Source organism: Populus trichocarpa, chromosome 18, assembly GCF_000002775.5.
Source record: "Populus trichocarpa isolate Nisqually-1 chromosome 18, P.trichocarpa_v4.1, whole genome shotgun sequence".
Lineage (NCBI taxonomy): Eukaryota > Viridiplantae > Streptophyta > Magnoliopsida > Malpighiales > Salicaceae > Populus > Populus trichocarpa.
This window is the reverse complement of record NC_037302.2, coordinates 191,844-205,438: the sequence shown is the minus strand read 5'-3', so window position 1 is coordinate 205,438 and position 13,595 is coordinate 191,844. Positions and strand designations below refer to the sequence as shown.

The following is a 13,595-nucleotide window of genomic DNA, read 5'->3' as shown; positions in this document are numbered from 1 at the left end:
CTCAAGCACAAATTCGCATGGAAGGAATGTGCGCTCTCTGTTTTTGTGCCCGCAGGTTGCTTGGCTATTGTAGATACCCCATTTTGTCAAATTAATTTGAAATCATATTTCTTGACAATTTTTTGTAGATACATACCCCTTCAACACTTCATAACCTTTTTCTTCAGCTCCCCTATGTATCCTATCAGGTTGTTTATGGCAGCTATAAAGCAAAAGGTTTGGAGGGTGTTTGAAAGCATGGTAACGGTTATTTTTTAAGATGGTTTTTGCTTGAAAATATATTAAAAAATATATTTTTTATTTTTAAAAAATTATTTTTACATTAACTTATTAAAACAATGTAAAAATATTAAAAAAAAAATGATATCCATGTTTGGTCTATTTGACTAAGTTTCCGAGTCGCTTCAAATCAAAATCTTTCCAAAATGGAAGGAAACAAAATCTTTCTAAAAGCTATAAGCTATTAAGGGTCTGTTCTTTATTAAAATCAATTATTTTCTTTTTTCTTTTTCATTTTCAATAAAAAAATTGAAAAACATATTCATTTATTAAAAATAAAAATGAGTTTTTTTCAAAAATAAAAATTCATCAAAATTAAAAGTTCTTTTCATAAAAAATCATATTTTATAACAGTCATCTAAATACTTTATTTCATTTAAACCAAGAAAATATTGTTAACTAAGAAAATATTTGTAGTTAAATTTATGATATTATTGAAACATGAAAATGTGAAAAAAATAATTTTAATCTTTTGCTTGCATTTACAAAATTATATTGTATCCTGTCTTTTTTTCTCATCTCAAAAACTTGTAAAGAATAAATGTGAATGTGGATAACCTCTAAAATGTGTGGTTTTTCAAACTTGATAGAAATTCGAAAAATTGAAAAACTAATCTTTTAGTTTTAGATGGAGAAATATTATATTAAAAAAAAGTTTCACTTTTTATTTTTCTGATTTGAGTTTTTTTTTAATCTGAGTATTACTTTGTTCAGAATTGAAGTATTGCTTTGTTTTTGCAGCAATAAATAAATGGATGGGTATTTTGAAGGCCTAGCGAGTTAAATGATTTCCTTTTTCTCTTCAAAGGCACTTCAATTTTTTTTTTCTTTCCTCGTACAGATGACTCGCTTGTTCAGCGCTACTAACCATTATCATGACTAGCAATAGTTTCAGCTGTGAATCTCACGCAAGTTAGGTTATGGTTGGGAGCTGCAGGAGTGCTGACCCTACGCTCAGTTATCCCCAAGGTTCAACAATAGCAGTCTATGTACTTGGAATTTGTCATGCTGTTGGAAAACAAAGAAAAACTTGGAAATTTTTGGCACTATTACAAGATCAACAGAATTCTACAACCAATATTCAAAGCTTCGACTGCTTTTCTAGTCTCCTGAATCGTCAACGTTATTGACCTGTGACCAATGACCAATTTGGTGGCCTCCTTGTTTCATCTCCCGGGAAATTTCCAGCAAGAAAGCAAGCTAGGCATCTCAAAACATTCTTACCCTTGATTCAATCAAAATCAAACATTCAAGACATGCTTCTGAAGATAAATTGGCACTCACATGAAAGAATGGAAATTGAATTATTCCTCGTTATTTTCATTGGAAATAAAAGGTTGAATAAAAGAAGTTGTTCCATCTACTTTTCTGTCATTTGGCCAATAAGAACAAGTAAACATCTTTTGCCGTTTGGAACTTAATCTAATTGAAGGTTAGAGATGTGGCACTGTCAAAAGACTAGATAGACTGCTACAGACTCTACTATAAAAAACAGCTCTTCCTCTGGTGTGGAAAGGTCAACGGAAGATTCAGAAAGGTTGGGCTAACGAAGCTTGGTTTAATCTCTAATGTATAGGTCTTCGACTTTCAAGAGTCCATTACGACGGCTTCTTGGAGTGGACGAAGTTGAAGGACTGGCATATGGGATATGAGCGCTTTCGGGGATGTCCCAGTTATCTTCTTCTCAGTGGGAATACCATTCCCTGTAATTCCAAGAACCTTCCTCACTTCTTTTGCTAGTTCTATCACCATCTCGTCCTCATGACCTGTGTACACATTTCAGTGCTCGATCATTAGCAAGAGCAATTCAAAATGGATATAAATAGTATGGTATATTCATGAGGAATGATCACTGTACAAAAAGAAATTAAATCTTACCGATCGCAAACATGGCTTTTTCTAGCAGGAAGAGATAGTCTCTGTTGTTCCCACATGGTCCATGAGCAGTTGCAATTTGCCTGAATGGTGAGAAAGAATCTATAAGGTAATTGTTTATGGGCTGCACTTCATTCAAGCAGAAACAATAATGTCATCTAACGTACCTAGCCATTTCCTCCAAAGGGGCAGGCCCGAGGTAGTACTTGTTTGACACCTGGTCTGGAGTCGATGTGAAACTGCACATGTGAGAACACATTCCTTTAAGAAAATCATGCCAAAAAGGAGGATGGATGTCATAAACATCGTCTCTTTTAACTAAAATAAATGTGAATTCATAGATGTTAAAATGGTTAACTTACACTATAACTCCAGTTAAAGCAGGTTGTGAGGGTTCCCCTTCCTATATTGAGGAAAAGCACAAATGGATCAAAAATATGAGGACAATGAGCATAAAGACAGACCCAGAAATCATTTGGCAAATTCAGACACTTCACCAAAAACAAACCATTATCTTACCTTATAAAAGTCTACGAGGGTCTTTTTATCATATTCGCATTCTCTCCTCTCCAAATACTACAAAAAAAATAAAAATCAATGCATATCAATACATGTAAGAAATGACAATTCAGTAACTGCTTTCAAAAGAAGGGGAAAAGATTTCCCACTATAATAATATATGAATGTGGCTGAATTATGTAAAAAGGCGTATTAATTGCAAATTAATTTCTTTAGTAATGCCACCACATCTTAGATCATACCCCCTACATTTCTCCCATCAAATCAGTACACATAAGTCAGCTCTGCTCAGCAATGTTAAGCCAGAAATACTGCAACAGGACATACCTCCATAGCTAATCTTTCCCTTTCAGGACCTCCCCGTACACAATAGGCAGCTCCCCACTACAAGAATTGAAAATAGAGGAATAAGAAACAAAACAAGGAAGAACGCAAGCCTATTGAAAGTGAGATAGAGCAACAGTACAAAGATTTAAATGAAAAAGATGAGCATTTTTGGCCGACCACCGCCACCAACAAAACCAGGTCAAAGGCATAAAAGTTGCTAAAGAGTTGAACTTACGCAAATAGCTCCTTCAACATTTTCCAGCGTGCAAGTTCTTGCAGGACTCTCAGGTGTACCTCTGTGATCAATGCACGCTGACATCCAGAACATTAGATTTGTTAACAACAGCTTAACTAATTAGAGACCATGAATATTCATGATTATTACTGTAATTGATCAAATGACTTCAAATTAACAAGTAACATACCAAGATCAAAGACACGCCTGTAGTCCTTGATAAATCCAATCACTTTCTCATCATATTCAAAACCTGGGTTCCACACCAATGAACCATAGCCAAAAATCCAGAAAACCATTTTCGCTTATCTCCTGAGAAAGGTCACCATTGACATAATTAAAAACAAACTACAAGGCTAATCCCAAATCATAACATTATAATTCCCGGAAAAAAAAAAAGAGAGTTTCAGGAATCAACACAAATAACAGTAGTTCCGATGGGCCATATTCTCCAAGTTCAAAAATTACTGCAAAAAACACAAACCCCAGTTCCTATCCTACGAGATTGCATCTAAAATGTCGATCAGAAACATTTCCCTTGGTAAGAGATTCTCAGTTTTGGCCACACCACATAAGACTGAAGCAAGAATTACATTACATAATATAATCAATGTTCGAAAAGTAAAATGACAATAAACAACCGACACTGTTTCATGGACAGAAAATGGAGAGACAAAATAAAAAGAAAAAGAAATCTTAAAGAAAAAAAGACGAGATCGAAAAGGAAAGACAAAAGGATGGTGATTACAAGGAGTGAAGCAAGAAGGAGACAATGTTGTGCGTTCCAAGAGGGCAAAATGTGAGATTTATGAAGATGGTGGCTGAAGGGCAATGGCCAGTCAGCTGGTTGGCGGGATAACACAGAGGAAACAAAGAGGGGAGAGAGAGATGAAATGGGGGCTTAAAGGATCCTCTCTCTATCTCTCTCGCCTTGGTTTCTTCTGGTTTTTGAGGATGAAGGGATTGTTAGAGGGGCGAAGATAGAGCCTATTTATCGAGGAAGGAAAGGAGGGATGAGATTGAGAGGCCTCTTCAAGTTGTTGTGCGGCCAACTCGACCCAACCCCTCGACCACAATTCCATGCCTATGCCACCTATGTGTATTATGTATGTATGTATGTATGTATCTCTCTTGCGTGCATTTTTTTTTCAAAAAATAATCAATTTAATTTTCTAAATAAAAAACACTAACCAAAGTAATTTGAGGAAAAACATAACCAATTACTATGGATTTTCATGCTAGCTTTTATATAAGTAATATCCTTGACCTAGTTCTTATACATTGGGATTAAGTCTATCTCTTTGATTTAATCAAAAGAAAGAGATTATATAATAAGATTAACTTAATTTCTTGAGTGATAATAACTAATAAATGGTATTTTTTGGCCAATTTTTACACATATAGATTAAGCCTATGTTTTGTAGTTTAGTGAACAAAGGATATTTTGTGTTTGTTTCGTAATATAATGTAAGAAGTTTTTTAAAAGTGTTTTTTAATTGAATATATATATAATTGCTTTTTATATTAACACATCATTATTATTGAAAAGCATCTAAAAATATTAATTTAATATTTTTTTCAAATAAAATAATAATTTAAAAGGTAAAAATACCACAATATTAACAAACCAACACTAACCATATACCATACTAGTACTTGGAATTAAGAATAATATGGATTGTATGATATTATAAATATATCCATGCATAAACAAGATGACGAACCTTTCCTTTTTATCTTGAATTGCCAATAAGGTTTCAGTACCTCAAGTTTAAGATAAGAAGAACAAGTTCATGGTGGCCCTCTGCGAATATCCCATTTCTTTCTCCATTGATCTTCTTGTTTTCTGTTCAATTTCTTTTTTAATTTTTTTTTTATCTCAATGTAGTATTATTATTATTAAGTGTCTTTGTAGAAGGTAAAAATGAGCAAGAAAATCTATATATATATATATAATTAAAAGATATTGCCTTGTAAAATATATATATATATATATATATATGTTTTTTTTCTCCAAATAAAAGTGTTAAATATTATTTTAAAAAAACTATAGAATAATGCAACCAGTGATCATCATGCATGGCTTAATTAGCATGAAAGCATCCTGATAATGGAAACCAGTAATTGTATTGGTGGAGGGCAGGGCAGATGCAATGAACGTGGACAGCATTTTAGATGGATGGGTTTCTTCCGTTTTCCATTGAAAGCTTCAAAAACAAGTTGCTGCTGCAACAACTCGTGCTCTGCTCTTTTTCCAAGTCAAAGTCAAAACCCACGACGAGAAGCTACCACCGTCGAATGACGGTCATTCTTAAGGTTCAATGAACCTGGACATGCTCTCTCTCTTTTTTGCGTTGTTTTTTAGCTTCTTAACTGTGTGTTTGGGATTATGGGTTATGACCTCTCACGTCCATTTATTAGTGGAATTAATTAAAATTAGTTGTCTGGGACTATTTCTCTGTACTCTTAATATATTAATATTAAAAATAAAAAATATTATTTTAATATATTTTTAATTAAAAACCATCTTTTACCGCAACGTCAACCTATCCAAAAATCAAGTTGGAGGGAGGGAGGGAGGGAGGGGCTTTGGAGGGAGCAGCAATAGCGTCATGATCAGAATTAAGATGGCCACAAAACAGACAAGATTTCACAATATCAGTAATGAAATGTAATTTAATAATTAAGATTTGTAGTTTAATGGCCCACATAGCTCTAGCATGCCTCTCTATATATTTCATGCGTTAATTCCTCGTCCTATCACTCAAAGTAATTACTACACTGCGGTTAAGTGTTTTTTTATATATATTGATTTTCATGTAAAATTAAAATATTGTATGAATTGATGATTTTTTATTAATAAAAAAAAGTGTTTTAAAAAATGTTTTCAATCATTTTACCCAACACATAGTAAATATTGTTTTAGTATTACAACATAAGCACAATTATTTTTAGCTATTTTTATTTAATACATGTTTTTGTTTTGAAAACAATGTAGGTTTTGATTGTCAGTTGTTTTTAGCTATTTTTATTTTAAAATAATATTTGATTAATGATAATGATTTAAAATTTAGGATATTTAAGAATATAATTTTAAATCTAGACATACTGAAATTTTGAGCTCGAAACTCCATACTTGAACCAACAAGATATTAGGCATGTCTAGCTATGAGCTTGAGGTATCACGCCCGAGCTCATATGCTGGTCATGGGACCATAATTGAGCCTAAAACCATGCATGGTTTGAATCCAGACCATGTTTTTAAAATCCATCTAGAACTTGAGTTATCTAAAACTTGAGTTGTTTGTTGAAATGATTTTGAATCAATTAAAAATATTTTTTAAAAAATAATAATAAATCTTGTTTTATCAAAATATATATATATGAAAACAAAGTAGGTGTAATTTAAAATAAAGCAGACACCTTTGCTTTAAACAAAAACATAATTGATTATAATGAGATTATTTTTTATTATTAAAATGACTTCTTTCTCCACTAATTTTTAAAATTACATACACATCAAATACCTTAGATTTTTATTGATTTTACTAACAACTGTTTCTTATTATTAAAATAATATGTGTGTCTCACCTTGGTTTAACTTTTTTTAATAAAAAAAGAAGTTGAAAAAATAAACTCAAGAGCTATATATTCTAGTAAAGGATATACATGCATACACGTGGACGACTCATGGAACATATAATATTAACGAGATATAAATCATTCGACATGACTGGAATATATTTATTAAATTATTTTAGATATGCGACAATCCGTTTTGATCATTTTATATATTAAGAACACGGCAATATAATTTAATAAGAAATTACCTGAATGTTTCAAATATTACAAAACAATAAGTCATTATCAAGCATTATCTTCACCCCTTCGTACAGGCTTAACATAACTATCACAGTACATCAACATGTAATTAATAACACCAAATTGGCCCTAGTTTTTGTGCAGATCTAGAAGAAGTCGACTTTTGACGGGATCTATTTCTTGAAATTTAGATTTAGATTTTGCAATGCACGTTGTTGTGAAGATATTTGGTATGGTGCCCTTGTCGCTTGTGTTGCCTGCAAGGGTGTTAATGATTCAGTATCCTTGCGAGCTACATAGCATTGGAAGGATCACTTGCCTGCCTTTTAGCAACATAATTTAATTTAATTTAATTTAATTTAATTGGTCTGATTTTAAATTTATTTTTTAAAATTTATTAATTCAAGTATTATAAATCTTATGATAACTGAAAATTTATATGGTTGTTAATTTTAGGATCTCAGGAGATTAATCTCACGTCCATGTCTTTTAGCAACTATAAAGGGTGTAATTTAATTGATCAGATATTAAATTTGCTTACCAGAGATCACCAGTTTAAGTGTCATAAATCTCAGGCTCATTGAATACTTATATGGTTGTTAACTTCAGGACTTTAAAGAATTAGTTAAGTTGTATATAAACTGGCATGGACACCCATTGTTAACAAAAACAAAAAAGAGAAAGAAATGAAAAAAAGTCACACTTGATTCCGTTAACTAATCATAGATCAACGTATTTTATTTTCTACTTGGATTTTTATTTAAAAAAATCAAAAACATGATGATAACTTAATATAGTATAGTTTAACTAAATACCGAACTCAAGTATATATGAGTCTGATAAACAGTCAAATCTGGTATTCTTAGGCTTGGACGAGTATTGAAACTATACACAGAAGCATATACGACTCAGGCAAATTCTTAGACTCAATATTATTGGATTATGTCAAGTGCCGAGCTCAAATATAAATAGTTCTATGTTTTCTTTCTTTAACACATAAAGATTTGAATGCGATCAGAAAATAAAGATTTTTTAGTCCCTTTCTTCATCAAATGATAAGAACGATAGGCTATAAAAACTCATTGAATCCTTAAAAAAGAGGTTTTGAATCTCCTTCCAGAACAACATATTTATTTTCAAAATCTCTCTAATATTATTGTTTTTTCTCAAAACAAAAAAAAATTATTTGAGCATTAGAGAGTCTTCAAATTCATTAAAAAAAATTTTTTACAGGTTTGAGACACCAACAACTAATAATCTTAGCTAAAAAAATAAATTAAATTATCAGAACTAGAAGATTAATTGATTATTGAACACATCAATTTTATTTTTAATTCAGCTAGTTAGATTCTTTTAGACATGATCAACCACCACAATTAATCAGTTGAATTTTTTTACTTAATTTTTATTTTTGAGAAAATTAAGAAAATTAATTCATAATATATAGGTTCACAAGTGCACGATAAAAAACGAAATATGTTACTTAGGCCATGTTTGTTTCCCGGAATTCACTTTCTGAGAAACCACTTTCCAAACTTTCCTGTGTTTGTTTGCCATTAGGAAAGTTGGTCAACGGAAAACACTTTCCGGTCAACGGAAAACACTTTCCGGTCAACGAAAAACACTTTCGAGTCAAAGAAAAATTTGGTTTAGTTTCCAGGAAAGTGTTTTCTCTTTGGCTGTGTTTGTTTTCCGGAAAGTGGTTTCCGGGAAACCACTTTCCAAACTTTCCTGTGTTTGTTTGCCATTAGAAAAGTTGGTCAACGGAAAACACTTTCCAGTCAAAGGAAAATTTGGCTTGGTTTTCAGGAAAATGTTTTCCTGGAAAATTTGGACGGAAAACACTTTCCGGAAGTTGTGAAAAATTTAGAAATGTCATTATTTGCTGATTATATTAAATTTGATCCTCAAACTTTTGATTGCTATATATAATTTGTTTTGTATATTTATTTTTCAATTCCATCTCTTAAAATTTAATTTTTATATTAATTTTGGTTCTTATTTTTATAATTGTTATTTGCTTTTTCCTTATCATTTTTTTATTGAAATTTTTTATCTATCAAATTTGGTCCTTATTCTTTTGATTGTTACTTATTTTATTTGAAATAATTTATGAAATGTTAATTATTATTATTTTAATTTATTCACCTTTTATTTTTTTAATTTTTTAGATTTGATCTCTATTATTTTGATTATTATTTATTTTATTTGAGATAATTTATGAAATTATATTTTTTTTCAATTTCATTCTCATTCAACTTTTTAATTTGTAAGATTTGTTTCTCATTATTTTAATAAACTTGAGAAAAATAAAACATTAATAAGTTATTTTCCAACTCATTTTCCATGACATAACCAAACACTAGAAAGTGTTTTCCAACTTATTTTACATTACACTACCAAACATCGAAAAATATTTTCCCGGAATTCACTTTCCTGAAATTCACTTTCTTCGGAATTCACTTTTCAAAAAAAAATTATTTTCCAGCAAACAAATAGGCCTTATACATCAAATGAATTCAGTTTCTTGAAACCCAAATGTCTAGAAGGTCAACGGCCTCTTCAAAGCTTCATGTTACTGATACGACGACAAAAATCTTTTTATAATAATTTTTTTTTTGTTTTTGCGCTCAACATGAATTAGGATTTAGATAATTTTCTTTCTTTGTAATTGTTAGTTATCATTTGAAAAATAATAAAAAAGACTTTGAGTTATTATTTTATAATTAATTTCTAATCAATAAATTGTTCCAAAGAAGTAAAAATTAGAAGCATATTAGCAAGAATAAAAAAATAAATTATCTTTTTTTAATAAATATACTTTAAATTAGAATCAATTAAAACAAAATCTTAACTCAATTTCATAGTGCCCTTTTAAATATTTCAATCAAAATTTTCTTATAACTTTTACTTAATCATTTTGCACAAAACATATCAAAAGTAACCTTATGGGTTATGATTTGGATTGTTTGGCCAATCAACATCGCTAAGCTTTGTGGAAATTGAACTTCTTGGAAAAAGAAGCACGACGTCGGGCAAGAGCAAGATGATGAGCCGTCGGGCCATGGCCGGTCTACTGCATGTACACGCAGGGGTTGATGTGCTAGCTCGAAGAAATGGCGGGCAAATGTCCTCGATACCGTCCATCAGCAACAACATTTCAACTACCATGGCCTCCGGGTTTATTTTAAATTATAGTAATTTTATTTAAAAATATATTAAAATAAATATATATTTAAAATAAATTTAGAATAAATTTTTATAACTTTAAAACAAAAATTACATAATACTGTTACATTTATCTCCATTAATTTTGTTTTTTTATTATAAAATAGTAACTAAACATTACTTTAATAATCTACACCATTAAATTTTACACTTTAAGCCTCTAAAAGTTTATTTCATAAGCCAACATGTTCGGTTTTTTTTGTCTTTTTATAAGTCAAAATACCATGAAAAGGTCATGTTTCATATGCAATGTCAATCACGTGTCTTAACCATGATAAATGAGATAATAGCACTATGAAATATAAATACATTTTTGGAATTTGAATCCAAACCCAAATTCAATTTTTTAAAATAAAATGGGGAAGAGAATTCTATCGCCGTCTAATTCAATAGATCCTCTATTAATAAAAATATATAATTGCCTTTTTAAATCAACTTAGCATCAAACTAAACTCTAAATTTTATTTAATCTTATTGCATATTATTGATTAATTTATTTTAAAATATCAAAATATACCATTGGGTTTGCGAATTAAAACTTTGTATTAATATATATCAGCATGGTTATTCAATTTTAGTATCAGATTTTAAATTAAATTAATTAAAAGTTGATTCGAATGATTCAATAAATTAAATATTTAAAAATTATTTTATATTATTTTAAATATATTTTAAAATAATGTCGTTTTGATTTGATAAGTTAATTATTTAAAATTTAATTTTTTATTTGTTTTTCAAGTTGTAATATAGTTTTAAAATAAAAAAATATTAAAACGAGATTGTTTTAAATTGATCGGATTAATCTATGTTAATCCGATCAACTATGATTTTAACGCCGGCCGGGTTTAATAACTTTGTTTTGTTTGCTGTATCCATTGGAGTGGTAATTTTGCCATCGCTAGACCTGAGCAAGACATGCCTAGGATCACAAGACCAGAAGTGTCACGGGTGAAGTGTGCAAACACAACAGAAGAGAAGCTCCACCGCAGGTTCAGACCGAAGACCCTCGTCTCCGAACGTCCTCATTCTCTCCACCGCAGAATGGCCATCTTCACGGTCACTTTGAAACGCTGCCACGGATCACTGCGTCATCACCGGTACTTATCTTACAGAAAACCCAAATGCCTCTTTTGCTTTTCTATTGAAAATTTAACTAAATATTTTTCTTTTTTTTCTTGTTTTGCATTGAAGTTTAAATTCATATTTTTTCTATAACTCATGAACTGAAATTTAGATTCTTTAAATTATTCTTTGATCAGCATGTCTCCACTTATATTTGTTACAAAAATCCTGGGTTAGTTTCTGAATTACAAAAATTGAACTCTGGATCAAGTCTTGTTTTGCCACCATCCTGTAACAACTCGATGAGCTTTTTGGAATATGGGGTTTGATTGATTTTAACATGGCAGATATTGAAATGGAGGCAACACAATCAATCACAGCAATTAATAATAAGAAGCGGAAAAAGGGAAATCAAGACTGTAAGAATAGTAATTCATCTCGTGTTTTGAGCACTCCGCGAACGCGTTCTCAGGTATCCCCGGAGTGGACTGCTAAACAAGCACTCATTCTAGTGAATGAGATTGCTGCTGTTGAAAAGGATTGCTCAAAAGCGGTATCGACCAATCAGAAATGGAAGATCATTGTTGGTAACTGCGTTGCGCTGGGTGTAACGCATCCTCTGAGTCAGTGCCGGAGTAAGTGGAACTCTTTGGTTATCGAGTACAACCAGATTAAAAAATGGGATAAAGAGTCCGAGTCGCGGAGTGACTTCTACTGGTCTCTGGGATGTGAAAGGAGAAAGGAATTTGGACTTCCGGAGAATTTTGATGATGAGCTGTTCAAAGCTATTGATGATTATATGTGGAGCCAGAAGGAACAGCTGGATACGGATCCAGATACCGACCTTCAAAAGGCTGACTTGCTTGATGTAATTGCAAACTTGGGTATGCTTCCTCTCCGATTTAACATGCAGTAATTTAGTTGTTGCTAGTTAAATCATTGATTGGGCATGCATATCATATTGTCAGTAATTACGAATGGTGCTTTACAGTGTTTATGATGAAGTTTTTTTTTTTTTTTTCCCCTCCTGTTTTTGTTCATTTTAGATCAATTGTCATTTTATTTTATGTGTGTCACAAAAGTTCTTTAATGTTTGATTTTGGTATTCTGCTATGAAAATCCTGAAATTAAGGTGATAGATTATATTTCCAGCTGTGCTCTTACAATCTCCTATGCCTCTCAGGGGCCAAGAAACAAAGGAAGTGGTTAACATCTCTGAAAACCCACACGGAAGAAAAGACTCACAAATGCTGCAGAAAGGAAAACTCTCAAACAATCCACGCAGAAGAAGAGCCTCAGAAAAGACACGAGGAAGAAAATTCTCAGATATACTGCACTATGGAAAAGCCTCATGGATTCCATGCTGAAGAAGAATGTCAGGAAAGTCAGGTGCAAGAAAACACTCAGACATGCTGTGCTGAAGGAAAGCTTCAAACAATCCATGCAGAAGACGATCCTTGGGAAAGTTGCGCAGAAGAAGAGCCTCATACAATCCATGCAGAAGAGTGGCTGCAGCCATGCTGCTCAAAGGAAAAGCCTCAGACAATCCATGTACAAGAGGAAAATCAAGAAAGATATGTGGAAGAAAACCATCAGACATGCTGCACAAAGGAAAAGCCTCAGACAATCCCTGCAGAAGAGGAACTTCACGAAATTCAAGTGAAAGAAAAGCCTCAAAAGCGACTTAGAAAAGAGAAACCTCAAATTGGCAACGGGGATGAAAAGCCTAAAATCTACAGCGGACGGAAAAAAATGCCCAGCACAGAAGATATGGAGCAAATGATGGTGGAAAAACTCAGTGAGAATGCTGAAATGATCCAGGCTGTAGTTAATGGCAACCTTCCTGAGATGGCAGACCTCGAAGCTGCTGATTCAAACAATATCGAGGGCTTCAAAAATGATCTTATAAGAAGTCAAGGGGACAAGCTTATTGCATGCCTTGAAAATATTGTCAACACTATGAGGCAGTTCCCTTGGCTTCTCCAAGATGCAACTAGTTGATGTATCTAATGTTAAATTTTCCTCTCATGGGTTAATGTAGGTAGTAGCCTCCATGACCGGGATCATCGGGCATAAGACAGCTCCCTCTCCTTCAGGTTTGAGCACATTTTCTTTGTTCAAAGCCTTAAACTTTCACATGTATTGTACTGGTTTGAACGATGTAGAAATGGAACCCCGGTTGCGGAATAAAACATAAATTTGTTCATCAAGCTATATTCTGGATCCCCCGACGAGGTTTAGCATATTT

The 13,595-nt window shown here is 32.0% G+C and overlaps 2 protein-coding genes across 2 annotated transcripts; one reads left to right on the top strand and one right to left on the bottom strand.

Moving 5' to 3' along the window:
• Positions 1-1,564: 1,564 nt before the first annotated feature.
• On the bottom strand, positions 1,565-4,269 carry LOC18107563 (gamma-glutamylcyclotransferase 2-1). Its single transcript, XM_052449200.1, has 9 exons — positions 3,984-4,269; positions 3,426-3,547; positions 3,236-3,312; positions 3,001-3,057; positions 2,674-2,730; positions 2,517-2,557; positions 2,322-2,393; positions 2,158-2,237; positions 1,565-2,045 (listed from the first exon to the last, which is right to left on the bottom strand). The coding sequence occupies exons 2-9, from the start codon at positions 3,532-3,534 to the stop codon at positions 1,867-1,869; spliced, it is 672 nt and encodes a 223-aa protein (XP_052305160.1). The 5' UTR covers positions 3,535-3,547; positions 3,984-4,269; the 3' UTR covers positions 1,565-1,866.
• A 6,849-nt stretch (positions 4,270-11,118) lies between these two features.
• LOC18107564 (uncharacterized) lies at positions 11,119-13,553 on the top strand. The gene is made up of 3 exons (XM_024589789.2): positions 11,119-11,382; positions 11,695-12,231; positions 12,531-13,553. Exons 2-3 carry the CDS (start codon positions 11,703-11,705, stop codon positions 13,346-13,348), a joined length of 1,347 nt encoding a protein of 448 aa, XP_024445557.2. The 5' UTR covers positions 11,119-11,382; positions 11,695-11,702; the 3' UTR covers positions 13,349-13,553.
• Positions 13,554-13,595: the final 42 nt, after the last annotated feature.